The sequence below is a fragment of the Meleagris gallopavo genome, chromosome 27 (assembly GCF_905368555.1).
Source record: "Meleagris gallopavo chromosome 27, MGAL_WU_HG_1.1, whole genome shotgun sequence".
Classification (NCBI taxonomy): domain Eukaryota; kingdom Metazoa; phylum Chordata; class Aves; order Galliformes; family Phasianidae; genus Meleagris; species Meleagris gallopavo.
The window spans coordinates 60,294-80,031 of record NC_139430.1 but is presented as its reverse complement, the minus strand read 5'-3'; the positions used below and the strand labels follow the sequence as shown (position 1 = coordinate 80,031).

The window sequence follows — 19,738 nt, the reverse complement described above, 5'->3', positions numbered from 1 at the left end:
CCCCGCGCGCTCATTGGTCCGCTCCGCGAAGGCGGGACGAGCGATTCGGAAGCCGATTGGTCGACGGTCGAGCGCATACGCCCTTTCCGCTCAGGGTCGGGCGCCGCCTTCCGGTGGCCCGCCGGTTCGCGCGTCACGTGACGGGGGCGCGGTGAGGCCGCGGTGGAGGGGCGTGGGCCGGAAGTGAGTGGCGGCGTGGCGGGGGGAGGGCGCTCGGTGCGGGGCGCTGCGGCCGCCGGGACCGGAGGAGACCGGCGCGTAGACCCATGGTGCCCCGGTGAGCGTGCGGGTCGTCGTAGGACGGGTTGGGCCTCGTGCGGTGCTGCGGTGCGGCCTGCACGGCCTGCGGGAGCGGCCCGGGCCTTGAGCGGCTGCCGGTGGTTCCGTAGGCCCCGGGCTCGGCGGGGCGGGCCGGGCTTTGAGGTGCTGCGGAGCTTCCGGGGCTGCTGGGCTGAACCCGCCCCGCTCGTTGCCACGCACGGTTGGGGCGATGGGCGTCACCGAACGGGGAAGCGGCGGCGTCGGGCTGCCCGTTCCCGGTGCTACCGGGGCAGGGCGGGGCCGGGCGCTGCCGGTGGTTGTGGGGGAATCGCTGATGGCTTCTGTGCTGCTCGGAGGTCCCGGAGCTCCCGGTGCCATGGTGGGGGTGTGTGAGGTCCGTCTGTCGGTGTGTCACCGCTGCCGGTTCCCGGGGCTGGCAGCAACCGGGGAGCTCAGAATGGTGACGGACCGATCCCGATTGGAGCAGAGCACCGGCCGTGCTCGTGTGCGACCTCCCTTGAAGGGACACAAGGGACCACGGCAGAACTGGCTGAGGTGGAAGTGTCCCATTCCAGACCTTTGTCCTCACCCAGCAGCATTGCTGTGTCCGTTTGTCCGTCCGTCCTGGGCTGTTCCCGGATCTCCAGGTCACTGGGTGTCCCTCACGGGCTGAGGAAACGTGGCCCCACTCCTTCCTGTGGGATTAAAGCTGTGCAAAGGGCAGATTTCTCAGTGCTTTGGCCGCTCTGGAGCTCTGCACGATTCAGATGAGGCGCTGCCACAACAAAGATTGAGGAACAAGCAGCTCTGCAACCACACCACGGCCTTTTGGAGGATGGGGAGAGCCCAAAGCAGCACCCTTGGGCGTCAGGGGTGCTGAGGAGGCCGTGCTGAGGTCAGGTTGTGGCCCTGCTGGCGCTGCAGCCTCACCGTGAGGCCCTGCACTGCCCTGTGCCTCTCCAGCCCGGCTGTTTTATGGCCGTGCACCGTCGCCGTTCAAACCCAGCCCCTTCTCCTCCTGCTGGCTTTTGGCACAGGGCTGTTCTCCTTTCCCTGCCTCTAACCTCGGCCCCAGAGTCCAAAGGGCCTCGTCATTTCTGCACTTCCTCTGCAGTGAGTGACCTGCAACTGCTGGCTGCCTGGCCCTGCCCAGGACGGGGCTGCGCCTGCCAAACGGCCCCTCTTATCTCACTGCCCCCCGGGCTAATCCCATTAGCGCCCGCCTGGGCTCCAGCACTGGCTTTGCAGGCCCCAGATAAGGACGTTTGATTGCTGCAAGGAAGTAAATCGTGTTTGTTGTCCTGTTCTGCTTGGCTGGCCCGGCCCCGAACGGCTCCGTGGTGAGGGTGGGAGCGGCGCAGGGCTGGCTGGGGAGGGCAGGGGCTCTCATTGTGCTCCTGCTTTGCTCGCTGTGTTTTCCTTTCACTGCTGCCCTTCTCCCAGAGCTTCCTGCCCCTCCTGGCTCTGCTCACGTCTGCCCTTCCGTGGCCCCTTTCCACCGTTCCTTCCTAACACCAGGATCCGTTTCACACGCTCCTGTGGCCACATCCTGGCACCTCCCTGGGGACTTTGTGTGTCCTTTTGCAGTAGGTGCCAGCCTGGGGGGTGGTGTGGGCAGGAGCGGGGCGCTCCTCCATGTCTGAACACCTCTTCTCTCTCTCCTTTTGTGCCCTCTATTTTTGGGTCCTGACACCTATAGGGCAGAGATGGACACGAGTGTTTATTTCAAGTCAGTAAACGAGGTCCTTTTGCTTCAGGGCACTGCCAACAGGTGGCTGCCAACACCATTTGCCTGCAGGCAAGATCTGAGCAGAGCCAACCTTGTCCCCATCTTGTCTCCATGCTCCTAGAGCATCCCAGCACCATCCTTCCCATGACAGGGCTGTTGAGGAGGTTTCCCTGGGTCTCTCTGCCCCCCATCTGCCTGCGATCAGTGAGAAGCAGGGTTCTCACTGCAGTGAGAAGCAGCTCTGCCTGCAGCAGGGCTGGCTAACTCACTGTTTGTCCCTGAACCGCAGGTCGGGCTGCCAGACCAGAGGGGCTGAGTGTTTGTTCCCTGCCCTCCGCCGGCGATGGAGTACGTGGTAAGGCCGGCCAGCGCTCGGGACTTCGGTGGAAGGGCTAGGTGGCTTCGGTGGCGGATCCTGCCTCCCCTCCCCCTTCACCACCAGGGCCCAGCCTCAATTCCAGGCCTCCTCCGCTGGTTTTTTCCCCTGCCCCTATTCCAAGAAGGCTGCTGGGAAGTTCAGGGAGGTTGCACACAGGCGCCGTGTGACGTTGTAGTGGTGTATAGGGGAAAACCCAGCTCTTGGCTGCCTCTCGGCCTTTCTCCCCGCCGTGCTGCAGGAGGACAGGGCACGGGAAGGGCTTCATCTCCCCGTGTTGGGACGCGGGGGTCTCCTGCCCTCTGTGTGCTGACAAGCTGTGTACGTGTGGCAGCCCCTGCGCCTGTGCCTGCGTGCGCCTCGCCGTGATTTCTTGCCAAACCGCTCGTGTGTTCCAGCTCTCTGACTCAGCTCCTGCTTTGTGTTTCCTGGGAGGATGTCAGGGCTGCGAGCAGAGCCCGGGGAAACGCAGGATCCTCCAGAGCAGGGCGGTGGGCACAGCTTTCAGTCAGCTTTCAGTCGCTGTGCTGCATCCCCTCTCTGCTCCTCATCCCCTGGGCTGTGCACGAGGTCACCCAGAAGCACCCAGCGTCCCTCTGTCCTGCACATAAGCGGGATCTGGCTGAGCCCTGGCTTCCAGTCGTGAGGAGCTGCTCTGCTGCAGGGCTGGGAGCGTGTTGCCAGCCGGTCTGGCGAGAGGAAGGGCTGCTGGGTGCTGCTCAGGGGCTGCAGGACCCGATTCCGTGGGGCTGCGCACGTCTCGGTTTGCCTTCGGTGCTCTGTGGCCCCTGGGCAGGGGGCTGTGATTCCTGGGGTGGGCTTTGGGGCTGTGGCAGTTGGGTCTGGGAGTGGTGACGTGCCTCGTTCCCAGCCGATGCTGGTGGGGATGTGAGTGTGCTGTCTGGCCTCGGCCTCTGATGCCGGAGGTTCTGATAAAATCAAGTTGTTCTGTTTTGTAGAAACAGAGCTCTGTGAGAAGCAGGCACAGCTTGGGGCACTGTGTGTGCCGGGAATTGCTGCTCCCTGCCCTGCTGCCTGTCTGGGCTGGGTCAAAAAGACCCTTTGCCCCTTTTCCAGCTCCCCCCAGCTCTCTTCGGGCAGCTGAGAGTTTGCAGAGGCCTGCAGCCTTTATGCGGTGGGTAATGTGCCAGGTGGGACCCCCAGCCCCACATCTGCGAACCAGTCAGGTCCTTGGGGGCAAACACCGCTGCCTTGAGCCTCCCTAACGCCGCCCAGCAGAGCAGGGCTGGCGGGTCCTGCTTCCTGGCTCCCCGGCCCCGGCTTCCTGCCTTTCTTCAGGGCCATCTTGCTGCAGGCCATGGGAAGGTCATGGCACTGAGCGGCCGCGGGGCCCCCGGGGGGGACGGAGCGCTTCGTGGGACGGCTCCTGCAGCACCGAGGTGGGGGTTGATGATGGGCTGTGGGACCCGCTGGCGCCGGAGCCCCACACCGTGTGGGATCCCAGCTATTCCGGGCTATTCCCTGCCTCCGTTTCCCTGTCTCTGGGGCTGCGTGTCAACGTTTGGGAAGCAGGACGGGAGGTTCCACCCCTGTGCTGGGGCTGAGCGGGGTGAGCGCTTCCCTCGGGCTGGATTTTCTCTGCTTTCAGCTCGGTGTAGGGTTCTGTGGGAGTGACCCGGCCCACGTAGCCCGGCGTGGGTCAGAGGGGCCCGGAGACCCCGGGGGGGGCAGAAGAATCGTGGAACAGCTTGGGTTGGAAGGAGCCTTAAAGACCGTCTCATTCCAGCCCCGAGAGGCTGGAGGGGGGTTTCTGAGCTCCCCCATCGGCATGCTGGTTTGCGTCAGGTGGGGAAGAAGGGGGAGAGGGCAGACTTGCCCCAGTGCCCCCCACCAGAAAACGGGGCTTTGCCCAGCTGTGGGAGTGGGTAAGATTTGCCCTGGCGCCGGCGGCACGCTCTGGCTTTTCCCCAGCTCCCGCTAGCTCCGCCTGTGACCTTGATTTTTCTGCTCCAGATCCTCGCTGGGTCCCCACCCCTCCCTACGAGCCCCTCCTGCGCTGCCTCCCCATCCCCGCAGAGCGGAGCAGCGCCGGCTCCTCCGCCTGTGAGTCAGCACAGCCCTTCCGATCAGCGGCAGCCCCTTCTCCCCTCCGGGAGGAGCCGGGATGCGGGAAGCAGCAGCCATTGGCGGCTCCCAGCGGCTCCGTGCCGCAGCCCCGCGCTGAGCCCGGCTTCTCCCTCGCTGCGCCCACCTGTATCCTCCTCCTGGCTGTCTTCCTCCTCCTCTGCCAGCCTGGAGCTGAGCTGGACGTCCCTGCATCCCGAGGCTTGCTGGCATCGCGTTCCCCCCGGCTTCAGGCGTCGCTCCCCCCGGCGATCCCGGAGAGCCAACAGCAGCTGCCCGCCGCCGGCACGTGGCTCGCGTAACGCCGGCCGCCACAGAAGGACCTTGTTTGCTCCTGGACCGTGCTCTGAGCAGGGCTGGGCTGGGCTCGGATGTGCTCTGTGGCTGCCTTGTCTCAGGGCTTTAAATATTCATGCTTTTGATTTCCTCTGAGCTGCTGGCAACCGCTTGCGAGCACAGGGGCCAGAGCGAGCCGGCAGGGGTGGCGGGGCAGCGGTTCAGGACTCGTCTGTGGGGCACGGGGAGCTGAGCTGAGCCCCTGCTGAAGACGATGGGATTCGTCGTGGGTCCGGTTCGGGAGCAGCGAGGGGCAGTGGGGCCTGAGGAGCTCCCAGCTGCGTGCTGAGCCCCCTCGCCGGCTGCTCCGTGCGGCCCCAGGGTGTAACCACAGCCTCGCTTCCTCCCCTCCGCACCCGGAGCAGGGGTTGCTCTCCATCTGTCCGGATTGCTGACGCTGGTTGCTATCGATCGGCTGTGACGGCGTGGAGCTGGGCAGCCCCTGCTGCGTGTTCTCGTGAGCCATGCGGGGCTGGTGGGCACCAGGCACAGAGCTCGGCCTCGACCGGTGCCCGGGGGAGGATTCCAGGAGGCTGTAGGCGCTCAGACGCTCCGTGGGGTTGCTGTGAGGGGTGGGCATGCGCCAGCCCTTCTCGCCTCTCTCCACGATGGATCTCCTGCAGAAGAGCAAATACAGCCACCTGAGGAACGAGTCTGTCTCCTCCCTGGAGGAGGCGGTGGGAGCCTTGGGGACCCCGGCATCCCCGGTGGAGTCCCTCGCGGGCACGCGGTCTCTGCCTGGCTCCCTGTCATCCTCCTCCCTCAGCCCCATGCTGCCTCTCGGGGAGCTCTCGTCCGAGTCGGAGGACAGCCCCACCACCCTCTGCTCCTTCTTCCCCAAAATGGCCAACCTGAAGCTCTCGAACCCCGCCAACCTGCTCAGCCTGCGGGGCTCATCGGCCGGCAGCCTCAAAGATGCCGGGAGCTCGGGGCAGCCCGTCCTGACCGGGACGCTCACACCGGCACCGGGGGGAACAGCCAGCCCAAGCTCAGTGGGACCTGTCACTGTCTGTTCCCAGGATATGAACAAGCTGAGCTGTGCGAAGAGGACGCGGGTGGAAGGCGGCCAGCTGGGTGGTGATGAATGGACCCGCCACGGCAGCTTTGTCAATAAGCCCACGCGTGGCTGGCTGCACCCGGATGACAAGGTCATGGGTCCTGGGGTCTCCTACCACGTCAGGGTGAGTGCTGGGGCATCTCTGAGGGATGGGGGTGGGCTCTGGGGGGGGCTCCAGGCGTGCTTGTTGCGGGTGGAGACGAACACCGCAGTGTGGGCTTTGTGGGGACCTGTCCTCTCCCTGCTTGTGGGCTGCATGGGGAGGAGGTGGGGGAGTAAAACTGAGCCAAGCCCAGTGCTGACCCTGCTCTCCTCCACAGTACATGGGCTGCGTAGAAGTCCTTCAGTCCATGAGGGCTTTGGATTTCAACACCAGGACCCAGGTCACCAGGTGAGCCCCAGGGCTGTGTTGGGGACCTGGGGCTGCTGGGGTGGGTGCGGAGGTGGAACCGGGCTGTCTGCAGCCATGGAGGAAGCTGCCTGGAGATCGATGAGCCTGTCAATGAGCTTGGTCAGGCAGGAAGCACTCCTGCAGCTGCATCAAATATTAACAGCTCGCTCTTCCCCCGTCCCTGCCGCCGGGTCTGGGAGTCAGCCTGCACTGCCCGAGGCTTCCCTTTTGTTTCTCGCTTAACCCTGTCCCTTCTGCACCGGTCCCTGTGTCCTCTACCCAGCAGTGCCCCATAAACATGGCAATGATAGCAGAGCTTTGTCCCTGTGCTGGTGCAGGAGGGGACAACGGGGACCCCCAAGCTGACACCTTGCTTTGCTCCCTGCAGGGAGGCCATTGGCCTGGTGTGTGAGGCTGTGCCTGGTGCCAAAGGAGCAGTGAGGAGGAGGAAGGTGAGGTTGGACCTGGGGAGAGCTGCTGGTGGGAGCGTTTTGGTGTTTTGAGAGCTGAATCGTAATGCAGCCAGCAGTGCCTCGGGGATCTGATTGCCCCCGTGGCTCAGCTGGAGCGGTGGTGGAGATGAGTTGCTCAGTGCTGCCATTTTCCCCCAGCCCTGCGGCCGCTCTCTGAACTCCATCCTGGGCAAGAGCAACCTGAAGTTCGCCGGCATGCCCATCACCCTGACCATCTCCACCAGCAGCCTCAACCTCATGGCCTCTGACTGCAAGCAGGTGAGAGCAGGGAGCTGCTGGGGGCTGCATTGCTGACTTCAAACGAGCAGGGATCTGTGCATCCCCTCCAGGCCCTGCTGGGGTTGTTCCCATTCTCCTTGGGGACGTGTGGGTGCCCGTGTTTCCTGCTGAGCGCTCATCTCCTGGTCCAGAATGTCCCACCCCACCCGTTCCTGGTGGCAAAGGGATCTGAGCAATACCCTGAATGCCTTGTGGGATCTGTCCCTCTAGACCTCGAGACCCAAGTTCCCCGGCCTTGGAGGTCTCTTAGTTTTGATCCAGGTCTCAGTAGCTCTGCTGGTGTCTCAGCCCTTCTTCTGGTTGCCTGTGGCTCGTAGCCAGGGCTCCTGAAGCTTGTAATCTCCACACTGGGCCAGTCCCTAGGAAAATGTGCCAGGCTGGGCACCGAGGAGCTGCACCTAACGGTGCTTCTGTCTTGCAGATCATTGCCAACCATCACATGCAGTCCATCTCCTTCGCTTCTGGGGGCGACCCGGTGAGTACAGAGGTTCCCCATCTGCACATCCTACACTGTGCTGGGGATCAGAGCCTCTCCTGCCTTCTCACCAAAGTCTCAGTCAGGCACTGTGCTCGCCAGCAGCCCTGGTTCACCACCACCCTCTCCCACAGGACACAGCTGAGTATGTTGCCTACGTTGCCAAAGATCCCGTCAACCAGAGAGGTGAGGCTGCTGCTGAGGCTGGAATTGCAAGAGCCCCATTCTGGGGAAGATTTGGTGCAGCACAGTGGTGCAGAGTGGGAATTGGGCCTCTGCAGGGAATCTCCGGGGTGCACAGGGTGGGATCAAGGGGTGCAGGGTTTAAACTCTGAGGTTCTCTGCTCTCATCTTGCTGTTCCCTTCCCAGCCTGCCATATCCTGGAGTGCCCTGAGGGCTTGGCCCAGGATGTGATCAGCACAATTGGGCAAGCCTTCGAGCTGCGCTTCAAGCAGTACCTGAAGAACCCCCCAAAGCTGGTGACACCCCACGACAGGTAAGGGAAGGGAGAGATGGGGGTGCCCGAGGTCTCTTGGTGCTGGGAAGGGACGCAGCCCTGGCTGCTGTCAGCTGTTCAGCTGTGCAGCTGTGCTGTGCCCTCCCAGGATGGCAGGGTTTGATGGCTCAGCCTGGGATGAGGAGGAGGAGGAGCCTGCCCCAGATCACCAGTACTACAACGACTTCCCTGGCAAGGAGCCTCCTATCGGGGGGGTTGTGGACATGCGGCTGCGGGATGGGGCTGCGCAGACCCCCAATCACCTGGGGGCCACGCTGGTAAGGCGCTGAGCACGTCTCTGCAGGGAGCTGCTGGGGAGGTTCTGCTATCCAGGGGAGATGCAGGGACCCCCATGGGGCTGTGGGCTGCACAAAATCCACGCCACGCTTCTGTCCAGCACCTTTGGCAGCCCAAACTGGGGACTGGGGAGGGCTGAGAGTGCAGCAAGATCCATTGGGCTGACCATGTGCCTCTCTGCAGCCTGTTGGCCAGACGTCTGGTGGGGAATTCGACCCCCGGAAGCAGCACGGTCCCGCTCAAGGTAATGTGATGGATGTGGCTGTCCCCGTATGCTTTCCTGGTCCCAAAGTGCTCCAGCAGTAAGCACTGGTGCCGGAGCACTGCTGACCGTAGCTCTCTTTGCAGCAGGAAGAGAGAAATACCCACCTGCAGCGGGTGCGTCCGGCCGCACGGACCTGTTTGATGACCCATCTTATGTGAACGTGCAGAACGTGGACAAGACACGCCAAGCAGCAGCTGCAGGCAGCCCTGCAACAGCCAACGGCAGTGCCCAGCGAGACCTCTTCGACATGAGTGAGTGGGACAGCAGCTGTGGTCGTTCCCAGGCTGTGCAGTCTGTCCTGGATGCGTGGGCTGAGTGATGGACCCCCCCCCTCCTCTTCTCCTGCAGAGCCATTTGAAGATGCCCTGCGTGCCCCCCAGTCTGTGCCCGTGACCGTTCCGCCTGCCCAGGTTGTGGCTTCCATGGAGGAGCAGCTGAGGAGGGAGCCGTGGTATCACAGGAAGATGAACCGCAAGGAGGCTGAAAAACTGCTGAAGGTGAACGGAGATTTCCTGGTGAGGGAGAGCACCACCACCCCCGGGCAGTACGTGCTGACCGGCCTGCAGGGTGGGCAGCCCAAGCATCTGCTGCTCGTTGACCCCGAAGGAGTGGTGAGTCCCTGTAACCCCAAAGCCTGGGGGTCACACATCTCCCCACCGCTATAAGAACCACAACCCACCTTGGGGACACCTCTGGGCTGGCTTAGGGGGTGGAGGAGGCCTGGCGGAGCATGGAGGGAACTCCCGGGGATATCAGCAGCCTTCTGAGTTCCCTATCCCTCCAGGTCCGGACAAAAGATCACCGTTTTGAGAGCGTCAGTCACCTCATCAGCTACCATATGGACAATCACCTGCCCATCATCTCAGCTGGCAGCGAGATGTGCCTGCAGCAGCCGGTGGAGAGGAGACTGTGAGCTCCTGGGGGCCTCGGTGCGCTCCCCCCCAGCCCTGCTTCCCACCCTGGGGAGCACTTGGACTCAGCCGGGGCTGAGCGTGGACTGCCTTGGGGATGGGCCTCACCCTCCCACCACCACACGAAGCTGGCGGCCCTGGGGTGCGGGCAGCGTGGTGTGAGCTGCCTGCGGGGCCGGGGGCTGGTGGTGCCAAAGCCCCCTCCTCTCCTCCCAGCTCCAGCCTTCGCGCAGCTGCTCCGCTCGTACCAAATCCCGGCCCCATACGGTGTCACCGCTGGGGCACGAGCCCGGGGCCGGGCCCTGCTCCAGCCCGGTTGGAACCGGGGGCGGCTGGGCTTCGTCCCGTGAGCAGCATCAGCCCCGGGGGGGGCTCACCCAGGGCTGGGCCCTGCGCTCTGCTCCCCAAGCACAAGGCCCGGCCGGCCGCGCACCGAATGTACCCGATCACTTTATGTGTAATGTGCCTTGACCCCGCAGGTCCCACACATATATGCAATGCAGCCGGGCAGGGGGCGAGGGCTGACGGCTCCCCCGTGCCCTCCAGGCCCTGCCAAGCCCCTTCTCGGGCACCTCCCTCTCTGCCGGAGCTGGCCGGGCCCCACTGCATGCACCTCGACCCCCCGAAGCCAAAGCGCAGCCCCGCCCCGGCCCCGCTATAACCAAAGGATCCGGCGGTTCGTATTAAAGTTGGTATTTCTTTACGCTGCGGCTGCTGTGTTGGGGCTGGGGGCGGGTGGCGGCCGTGCGCCCCTTCGGGCTTCGCACGTGGTTCCTTCCGCCCCTCTCCGAGCCGTCAACATCGTTCCTTCCACCCCCCGGAGCCCCTTCCCGTGCTTCCTTCCTTCCTTCCTTCCCTCCCCTCCGCGGGCGCTGCTCGTGGTTCCTCCCACGTCACGCACGTGGTTCGCCCCACGCCTCGCCCCTCGCGCAGCGATTGGTCTCTGTGCAACTTCCGGTCCCGGCGCGACTTCCGCTTCCGGCGCGCCGTGCGAAGGAGCCGCGGCGGGGCCATGGCGCCGCGCCGGCTGTGAGGGCCATGGCGGCCCCGCACGGAGAGAAGCTGGAGGGAGGCGTCCCGGCCCCGCCGCCCCCGCCGGGGCCCCCGCACCCCGCGGGCAGCGCTGCCGTCGGCGGGCCCGGCCGGAAGCAAGGGAAGGCAGGTGAGCGCGGGCGGCGGGAGCGGGCGGGCCGGGCCGGGCCGGCGGAGGCCCCGGACCTGACTCGGCCCCGCATCTCCCCGCAGGTCTGCAGATGAAAAGCCCCGAGAAGAAGCGGCGGAAATCCAACACGCAGGTACGGGCGGGCGAAAGGACCGCCGGCTCCGGGCCGCCCCCGCCGCGGGCGGTACCGGGAGCGCGGCCCTGACCGGCGCCGTTTCCCCGCAGGGCCCGGCATACTCCCACCTGTCGGAGTTCGCCCCGCCGCCCACCCCTATGGTGGATCATTTGGTGGCCTCCAACCCCTTCGAGGATGACTTCGGGGCCCCCAAGGTGGGGGCTGCGGCCGCCCCTTTCCTGGGCAGCCCCGTACCGTTCGGCGGCTTCCGCATGCAGGGCGGGGGAATGGCGCCTCAGGTCCCCCCCGGGTACGGAGGGGGTCCGCAGCCCATGCGGCGGCAGCCACCCCCCTTCGCCCCCGGGCAGATGGGTCCAGCTTTCGGCATGCCTCCCCAGAACCCCGGCTACGTCCAGCCCGGGGGGATGAGCTTCCCCGGGCAGCCCTTCAACCAGCCCCCCCTCGGACAGAACTTCAGCCCTCCCACGGGGCAGCTCATGCAGGGGCCTGTCGGGGGCTTCGGGCCCATGATGTCCCCCACCATGGGGCAGCCTCCCAGGGGGGACATGGGGCCCGGCCCGGCCCTGAACCCCCCCGGCGGGCCAGCCATGGCGCAGCGCTTCAGCCAGCCCAGCAACCTCTTTGGACAGTCCCCCATGCAGCGCCCTGGGCAGAACATACCTCCCCTCCCCCCCAACGCCAGCCCTTTCCCCGGGGCAGACCCCGGCTTCCCCGCTGGCGGAGAGGAGGGGGGCAAAAACCTGAACCCCCCACCCAGCACCTTCCCCCCAGAGCAGCACTCAGGCTCCCCGGCTGCCGTTAACGGGGCGCAGCCCAGCTTTGCCCCCGCCAGCGCCGGCCGCGGGGGCGGCACTCCTGAAGCCAACAGCCTCCCACCCCCCAGTAAGGCAGCTGCCGGCTCGGGGCACCAACCCCCCCCCGGCCTGGTGTATCCGTGTGGGGCTTGCCGTAACGAGGTGAACGACGACCAGGATGCCATCCTGTGCGAGGCCTCCTGCCAGAAATGGTTCCACCGGGAGTGCACGGGCATGACAGAGAACGCCTACGGGCTGCTCACCACCGAGGCCTCCGCCGTCTGGGCCTGTGACTTCTGCCTGAAGACCAAGGAGATCCAATCTGTGTACGTCCGTGAGGGCATGGGACAGCTGGTGGCTGCCAACGATGGCTGATGCCCCACCGACCCCACGTTGTACAGAACCCCGCGCTGTTTTAGGACCAAACCCCCTTTTGTAGCCGTCGGACCCACGAGCACAGGATGGCACCTGGTGATGCTCCCCACCGCTGCGGACAATGGCTGTGCAGCACCGGGATGGGGCTGTGGGGGTCTCCACGGTGGCTGAGCCTTCCCCGTGCCCCCAGGGTGGGCTCTGTGCGATGCCCAGGCCCGCTGTCCCCCCACCTCCCCCCTCCGATCCGGCGTCCCCCTCCCTGAGCTCGGTGCGGTTTCCGTCCTCCCACCCCCCTCCCCGATTTTAGCAGAACGGTAATGGAAACTTTTGTATCGTCGCTATAAAACTCTCAAACCGGCGTGTCCGTGTCTGCGTCCGCTGCCTTCCGCTCCCTCCGCCCCCCTTCTGCCGTTGCCCGCCCCTTCGGGCCGTCGCTGCCATTGGCTGCGCTCATCACGTGCGCGCCCCGTCCCGAGGGCGGTGACCGGGACCGGGAGAAAGTTGCGGAGCGGGACCGGGTCCGGCTGCGCCTCGGAGCGCCTCCAGGTACCGCCCGCCCCAGCATCGTTCCGTTCTATTCCGCCCCGTCCCGTCGGGGTCGCTTCGCCCCGAGCTTCCCCGCTCCCGGTTCGTCGCTCCCATCCCGGCCGCTTCCCACCGAGCTCCGGCCCGGTGCGCTCCGTCCCTCCCCGGCCCCGGGATTGGCACCGGAGCGCTTCCCGGAACACCGCCGACGATGACCGCGAGATTTCACGGGGCAGCGCTCCGGGACGCGCGCCCGTCGGGCCGGACCCTCACCGGAACCCCCACCCCCAATACACGCACAGACCCCCCTCGGCCGTTTTGGGGAGGTGCGGTACTGAAAGGAAGAGGGGCTCCGTGCCCCCCTCAACCCCGGAGCGCTGCTCTGAGCGTCGGTGCCGCCGCTTCCTTCCTGCGGGGCCCCGCGCACCTGCCGGGCGGCATCACCAAGGCTAAAAATACCGCGGTGGTAACCGGGGGGGGGGGATGAGGGGGCGGGCCGGACGGGGGGGGATAACGGGGCTGGGGGAGCGCTTCCCGTAGCGCGCTCCCGACCGCATCCAGCCCCGGTCCCCCCCTTCGCCCCACGGGGACTTTTCTCCCCCCGGTAGCGGGGCTCTGAGCGCCGCTGGGTCCGTGCTGCCCCGGGGGGGGGGGGCGGGGAGGGTCGGGGCGGGGGCGGTGCCTCACAGCTGTGCGGGGAATGTGCAGAATCCGCGGGCACCGCGATCGCCCCGTGCCCGATCCCAGCTCGTTGCCGGTACCGGAGCGGGAGGGGAAAGGTGCGGCCGGGGCTGAACCCGCTGTTATCGGGGAGGGGATCCCGGGGGTCCCAACGCAGCCGGTGCGGGGATCGCGGCGCTGCCACCCGTTGCCCTTTGCTCTGAGTTCATCAACTCGTTTTGCCAGGCAAATCAACCCAGAGCGGGGACGGGGTGAGGTCGGTCCGTCCGTGTGTCTGTTTTATCTGTTTATGTGTCTGTCCGTCCCCGTGTCCATCTGTCCGTCCATGTCCGTCTCTTCGCAGGGGGGACCCGCAGCCATGGCGCAAAAATCGGATTCCCGAGACTCGGATAACAGCTGGGTGCTGACGGGCACTGAGGTGAGGGCGTGGAGCCGGGGTGGGGGGCGATGGGGGGGGTGGAGTCGGGGGTCCCAATGGCCGCGTGTCATCCCCAGGGGCTGCCTGTGGACACGGTGGGGCCGGAGCGGGATTCAGCCTCCCATGATGATGAGGACGAAGAGGAAGGGGAGGAGGAAGGCAACCCGGATGCCGGCACAGGCACGTGGGGAGGGGGCAGTGCTGAGGTCCCCGGTACCGGGCTGGGTTCCTCTGCTCACCTCTGGCCTCTGCCCCTCCGCAGCTGATGGCAGTGAGGATGGAGCCACTTCCCTGGGTGAAAAGCAGCACCCTGAGGTCGGGGTAAGCCAGGGGGGCGGTGGGGGCGGGGATGCAGGTGTGGATGCGTGACCCCAACCCAACCCTTGTGTTCCCAGGGTGCAGAGGAACACTCGGATCTCAGTGGCGGCACAGAACTCCCTTCATCCAGCCCTACAGAGCTCAGCACCGCGGGGAGCTGGGAGAAGGAACAGCACAACGCTGAGCCCACACCACGTGCTGAGGGCTGCACCGCAGGTCAGCACCGGGTGGGGTCCGGGGAGGGGGGGCACCGAGCAGCAGATCCAGTCTGTGGGCACCGAGCAGCAGATCCAGTCTGTGGGCACCGAGCAGCAGATCCAGTCTGTGGGCTCTCCCCACATCTCTTCATCCCTCCCCAGGGCCGCTGCTGGAGGAGGGGAGCTGCACCAGCAGTGATGACGACGTGGAGGGGCTGAGGCGGCGGCAGGTCCATCAGCCCCGTGCTGGGACCCCCCCTCCTACACCCATCCCGCGCCGTGTGATGCAAGATGAAGGCAACGAGGAAGGGCTCAGTGCCAACAAACTGCTGCTGGGAGCGCTGGCGTTGGTGGCCGTGGCTCTGCTGATCGTCTGTGGTGAGTCGGGGGTGCCGGGGTCGGGGGGGTGCAGGTGGAGGTCACCACTGCTGTCTCTTTCTCTCTTCTCCAGGTGGTTTCTACGATACGGCAGACGGTGAGCAGGGAGGGCTGTGAGCAGGGCTGGGTGCCGTGTGCTCGATGTCACCGTGCGGTTCCTCCCCAGGTCCTGTGGATGTGATGAGCCACGATGCAACAGACGTGGAGCAGGAAGCTGTGCCCGACAACGGCAGCGTAAGGAGTGGGGCTGCAAAAGGGCTGCCGCATCCTCAGCACCCCGAGGGCCGCATCCCACTCTCTTTCCTCCCAGGACTCCCCACAGAAGCCCCCCCTGGACAGCGGGGACTTGCACAGCATGCAGTCCATGAGCGTGCTGCTGGACCGCCTGGCCAAGGAGAACCAGGACATCCGCCTGATGCAGGCTGAGCTACAGGTGGGTGTGCGGCGCTGTGCCCCCCGGGGCCACCACTCGGAGCTGCCCTTTGTCCTCACACCCCTCCCTGACCCCCCACCCCTCCCCCAGGCCCACAAGGAGGAGCTGCAGGCGCTGCTGCAACAAAGCGAAGGTGCAGCAGCAGCAGCTGGGGTGCAGCAGCAGAGTTTGGCCAAGGAGAACGCCGAGCTCCGTGCAGCACTGCAGCGTGAGGCCGAGGCACTGCGGGTTGCACGCGCTGAACTGCAACGCCTGCAGGCCCGGGGGGGTCCCAGTGACCCCCAGCCCCACAAGGAGCAGCCTCACGGTCCCAGTGCTGCGGTGCGTGGGGAGGGAGCCTGGCATGAGGCACGGCACCGTGGGCTGTTGGAGTCGGTGCAGCACGAGCTGGCAGCTGCCCTGCAGCGAGCTCAGGGTGCGGGGGGGCTGGAGGGGCTCAGAGAGGAGCTGAGGGTGCTGGAGGAGCGCCTGCGCCGGGAGCTGGGGGGGTCCGAGGGGCCTGAGGCATTCCCTGGGCATTGGAAAAAGGGGTTCAAGGCAGAAAAGAAGGAGAGGGGGTGGCACAAGCGGGACGGCCACCGCGATCGGGGCAAAGCCCACGGCAAGGAGCACCACGGCAAGGAGCACCACGGCAAGGAGCACCACGGCAAGGAGCCCCGGCCCCACAGGGAGCACAGAGAGGGCAAATCTGGGGGGAAGTGGTCCCGTGGCCCCCGGGAGCTGCCCCCCCTCAGCCATTCCCGAGCCCCCCAGGGCTGCTCAGGGGTGACCGACTGCGCTCACAAAGAGGGCCGTGAGGCGCTGGGGGCTGCGCTGGAGCCCGTGCAGAAGGCGCAGTTCTTGCAGTTGCTGGAGGGCTTCATGGGGAAGTTGGGCTGGGGGGGGCATTTCAGGGGGGTGGCGGCGCGGTTGGACGGAGCCTTTGGGGCCGATGGGGTCTTCGCCCACGACCGGCGGCGCTTCGTGGACTTCGTGGAGGAGGTGGAGGAGATGCTGGAGGACGTGGCGCGGCGCGAGGGCGGCGATGAGGAGGCGGCCGATGGCTTCGAGGAGTTCGTGCTGCAGCACTATGCTGGGTGAGGGGGGTGGGGGGAAGGAGAAATGACCCCCCCTCCTCCAGAACCTCCCACTCCAGGACTCCCCCCTCCTCCACGTCCCCCCCCTCACCGCCCCTTTTCTATTGCAGCTCTGTTGGGAAGGAGCGTGGCCGCAAATCCTGGAGGCAGCACGGAGGTGGCAGATAGAGCCATGGGGGGGTCCCTACTGACCCCCTCCCCCCCCCACCACCACCACCATGGGCTGTGTTTTGGGGGTCTAGGGGCTGCAATGTGTGCCCCTCCCCCACTCTCCCCGATTGATGCACTGTGTGATGCTGCTGCACTGCTGTAGATGCAATAAAGTCACTGCTGGGCTGAGCTGTGCCTGGTGGGACGGGGGGAAAAATGGCTGGTGGGGGGGGGGGTTTGGGGGGGTGCTGTGGGGGAAATGGGGATGCTGGCGGTTGGGGAAGGGGATGCTGGGGGACTCTGGGTTGAATGGGTGGCAGTGAGGGTGTGGGAGTGGCGGTGACCCCCGGATTTGCAGTGCCAACCGCCCAACAGCAGGGGGCGGTACAAGGCGTTGGGGCGGAGCCAAGCTTAGCCCCGCCCCCCCGAGCAGGGCCGTACCACTGCGTACCCACGTGGGGGGGGGAGCGGGGCGGGACGGGGCGGTTCTCCCCGCGCATTGGACCGGAGCGGGGCGGGTCCGGGTGGCGCGGGGGTTGGGGCGGGGAGGGGCGGGGAGGGGCGGGGATGGGGATGGGGATGGGGGACCCCCGTGCTGTGCTGCTGCTGAGCGGCAAAAGGAAATCGGGGAAAGATTTCGTGGCGGCGGAGATCCAGAAGCGGTATGGGGGGCGGAGGGCTGGGTGGGTACCGGGAGACCGGGGGGATTTTGGGTGGGGGGGCGGGGGGGGAGGGCGGTACCTTGTCGTGCCGCTGATCGCTCGTCCGTAGGTTGGGCCCCGACGTGTGCACCGTGCTGCGCCTGTCCGGACCGCTGAAGGAGCGATACGCGCAGGTACGGCTGTGCCACGTGGGGCCGGGCCGTGTCAGACTGTGGGCTGCTGCACCCACCGTGCCACGCCGTTGCCACGCCACGATGCTGTGCTGTGCCGTGATCTGCTGTGCCATGGCATGCCATGATCTACCGTGCTGTGCCATGTCATGCCATGATCTACCGTGCTGTGCCATGCCATGCCATGATCTACCGTGCTGTGCCATGCTCTGTGCCGTGCCACGATCTACCATGCCATGATCTACCAAGCGTTGCTATGTTCTGTGTCGTACCATGCCATGATCTACTGTGCTGTGCTATGTTGAGCTGTGCTGCACCGATCTACCATGCTGTGCCGTGCCGTGCCATGATCTACCATGTTGTGCTGTACTATGCCTTGCCATGATCTCCCGTGCTGTGCCATGCCATGCCGTGATCTCCCATGCTCTGCTATGTTCTGTGCCATGCTGTGCCATGCCGTGATCTCCCATGCTCTGCTATGTTCTGTGCCATGCTGTGCCATGCCGTGATCTCCCATGCTCTGCTATGTTCTGTGCCATGCTGTGCCATGCCGTGATCTCCCATGCTCTGCTATGTTCTGTGCCATGCTGTGCCGTGATCTCCCATGCTCTGCTATGTTCTGTGCCATGCTGTGCCATGCCGTGATCTCCCATGCTCTGCTATGTTCTGTGCCATGCTGTGCCGTGCCGTGATCTCCCATGCTCTGCTATGTTCTGTGCCATGCCGTGATCTCCCACGCTCTGCTATGTTCTGTGCCATGCTGTGCCATGATCTCCCATGCTCTGCTATGTTCTGTGCCATGCTGTGCCGTGCCGTGATCTCCCATGCTCTGCTATGTTGTGCCGTGCCGAGCTGTGTCACACTGTGCCCCACACCATTCCCTACCCCACAACCGTTGCCTGTGCTCCTCTCAAATCCTCTCCCTGCAGGAGCACGGCCTGGATTTCCAGCGGCTCCTGGATGCCAGTGCCTACAAGGAGCAGTACCGGCAGGACATGATCCGTTGGGGCGAGGAGAAGCGCCGCGCCGATCCCGGATTTTTCTGCCGCACCGCGGTGCGGGGTGCAGCACAGCCGGTGTGGGTGAGCAAGGATGGGTATGGGGGGCTCGTGGGGAGGTCAGGGTGGGTGCTGACACTGGGGGTTTGTGCAGGTGGTGAGTGACACGCGGCGCCTCTCGGATGTGGAGTGGTTCCGGGATGCCTACGGGGACGCGGTGCTGACCGTGCGTGTGACGGCCACCGAGGAGACGAGGAAGAGGAGGAGTTGGGTCTTCGTGGCGGGTGAGCGAGAGCTGCTTCCTGCTGTGTGCCGGAGCCACCGGCAGGGCTGGCACCATGGTGCCCTGTGGCATGGCTGTCCCCTGTCCCTATAGCCATTCCCTATCCCCTCTGCCATCCCATCCCTATAGCTGTCCCGTGTCCCTATAGCCATCCCCTGTCCTTATAGCTATCCCCTATCCCCACTGCAGTCCCCTGTCCCTATAGCCCTCCCATCCCCTCTGCTATCCCCTATCTGCCACCCCCTGTCCCTATAGCTGTCCCCTGCTGCCATCTGTTCCCACTGCCATTCCTTGTCCCCATTGCTGTCCCCCATCCCCACACCCACCCCTGGCAGCAGGACCTGCAGTTTCTGCTTAAAGCCCCGCAGCACCAAGCAGAAGATGGGGGATCCTGACCCAATTCTGGGGGCTCTGCTCCTCCCCAGGGGTGGACGACGCTGAGTCTGAGTGCGGCCTGGACCAGGGGGTGACCTTCGATTGGGTGATCACCAACGATGGGGACGGGGCAGCCCTGGGTGCACAGCTGGAGGCACTGCTGCAGGACGTCCGCAGCCGCCTGTAGCCACGGGATGGGGATGGAAATGGTGTTGGGACTTCATCCATCCCGGGGGCTTCACCCTTTGTGGGGTCTCATGGTGCTAGAGAAGGTGGAGACCCCCCCCCCCCCAAGAACTTCCATCTGCAGGCACACATCTTCACGTGCCTTCCTGCAGGAGTGGGGCTTGCTGCTGCTCAGGGACCCTCAACCACAGCATGGGAACAGTGCCCCGTGTCCGCCCCCCCTCCCCCCCCCGGGGTGCCTCCAAATAAAGCTCTGACGCTGAATAACGCGTGGGGTCCGCATCTCCTTCCCGCTGGGGGGGAGGGGGTCAGCTCTGTCCTTCTCATGGAGCTCTCCACCAGGGGGAGGGGGGGGATGGGTAAGGTGCATTTAATTCCCACATCCCGGAGCCGGGTGCCCGCTGGTGTGCTGTCATACGTTTCCTGCTGAGGATTAATCACGCCCGAAGCAAACAACCCCTGCCCTAATGCCGCGTGCATCCAGCATCCAGCTGGGTTCCTGCAGCAGCTGGGCACCGCTCCCGGTTTGGGGGAACAGGGACCCTTTGGGGTCTGCAGAAGGCACAGCGGGGGGATGTGGGGCTGCTGGGAGCCAGCTTGACCCCGTGTCCCCCCTCCATCCTTACTGTGCCCTCATCCCCGCATACCGCAGGGGGTGACCCGACCCCATCCGGTCTCCACCGGTTCCAGCTGCTGCCGTAATCCCCAACCTCTGCTCGGTGCCCTAAGGAGATTACCGAGCGTTGTAGGGCGGCAGCTGGCGGGGCGGATCCCGGGGGCCATAGGGTCCCCCCTACGGGGGCAACGCGGTCCCCGGTTCCCGTCCCGGAGCCCCCCGTAGCGGGGCAGCCCCCGTCGAAAGCGGTCACCAGGAGGAGCGGCCGCACCCGCGGGCATCGCCCTGTCCCCGCCGCTCCCCGCCCCGACGTGCGCCGCCCGGGGCTCGGCGCCGGCCCGTCGGTGTGAGCGGGGCTCCTCAGGGCGGTCCC

The 19,738-nt window shown here is 65.7% G+C and overlaps 4 protein-coding genes across 12 annotated transcripts; all 4 read left to right on the top strand.

The window, feature by feature from the left end:
• Positions 1 to 122: 122 nt before the first annotated feature.
• Positions 123 to 9,921, top strand: SHC1 (SHC adaptor protein 1). Of its 6 annotated transcripts, none has more exons than XM_085209978.1 (14): positions 123 to 277; positions 2,280 to 2,345; positions 5,807 to 5,968; positions 6,165 to 6,235; positions 6,624 to 6,687; positions 6,847 to 6,966; positions 7,409 to 7,462; positions 7,597 to 7,648; positions 7,833 to 7,959; positions 8,069 to 8,237; positions 8,440 to 8,500; positions 8,608 to 8,772; positions 8,870 to 9,132; positions 9,306 to 9,921. In XM_085209978.1, exons 2-14 carry the CDS (start codon positions 2,334 to 2,336, stop codon positions 9,432 to 9,434), a joined length of 1,449 nt encoding a protein of 482 aa, XP_085066104.1. In that variant the 5' UTR covers positions 123 to 277; positions 2,280 to 2,333; the 3' UTR covers positions 9,435 to 9,921. The 6 variants fall into 6 exon arrangements, with proteins under 6 accessions (XP_085066104.1, XP_085066103.1, XP_085066105.1 ...); XM_085209977.1 differs by having other exon boundaries at positions 8,605 to 8,772; XM_085209979.1 differs by lacking the exon at positions 2,280 to 2,345 and having other exon boundaries at positions 8,605 to 8,772.
• Positions 9,922 to 10,455: 534 nt separating this feature from the next.
• Positions 10,456 to 12,257, top strand: PYGO2 (pygopus family PHD finger 2). The gene is made up of 3 exons (XM_085209988.1): positions 10,456 to 10,594; positions 10,678 to 10,727; positions 10,820 to 12,257. The coding sequence occupies exons 1-3, from the start codon at positions 10,471 to 10,473 to the stop codon at positions 11,897 to 11,899; spliced, it is 1,254 nt and encodes a 417-aa protein (XP_085066114.1). The 5' UTR covers positions 10,456 to 10,470; the 3' UTR covers positions 11,900 to 12,257.
• A 56-nt stretch (positions 12,258 to 12,313) lies between these two features.
• PBXIP1 (PBX homeobox interacting protein 1) lies at positions 12,314 to 16,264 on the top strand. 4 transcript variants are annotated; one of them, XM_085209985.1, is made up of 11 exons: positions 12,314 to 12,445; positions 13,449 to 13,523; positions 13,601 to 13,703; positions 13,786 to 13,838; positions 13,919 to 14,057; positions 14,201 to 14,416; positions 14,490 to 14,513; positions 14,583 to 14,650; positions 14,727 to 14,849; positions 14,940 to 15,925; positions 16,036 to 16,264. In XM_085209985.1, the coding sequence occupies exons 2-11, from the start codon at positions 13,464 to 13,466 to the stop codon at positions 16,091 to 16,093; spliced, it is 1,830 nt and encodes a 609-aa protein (XP_085066111.1). In that variant the 5' UTR covers positions 12,314 to 12,445; positions 13,449 to 13,463; the 3' UTR covers positions 16,094 to 16,264. The 4 variants fall into 4 exon arrangements, with proteins under 4 accessions (XP_085066111.1, XP_085066107.1, XP_085066109.1 ...); XM_085209981.1 differs by having other exon boundaries at positions 12,315 to 12,445; positions 13,786 to 13,844; XM_085209983.1 differs by lacking the exon at positions 12,314 to 12,445 and adding an exon at positions 12,583 to 12,750 and having other exon boundaries at positions 13,786 to 13,844.
• A 352-nt stretch (positions 16,265 to 16,616) lies between these two features.
• Positions 16,617 to 19,016, top strand: PMVK (phosphomevalonate kinase). Its single transcript, XM_085209998.1, has 5 exons — positions 16,617 to 16,737; positions 16,847 to 16,910; positions 17,837 to 17,989; positions 18,060 to 18,189; positions 18,614 to 19,016. The coding sequence occupies exons 1-5, from the start codon at positions 16,643 to 16,645 to the stop codon at positions 18,748 to 18,750; spliced, it is 579 nt and encodes a 192-aa protein (XP_085066124.1). The 5' UTR covers positions 16,617 to 16,642; the 3' UTR covers positions 18,751 to 19,016.
• Positions 19,017 to 19,738: the final 722 nt, after the last annotated feature.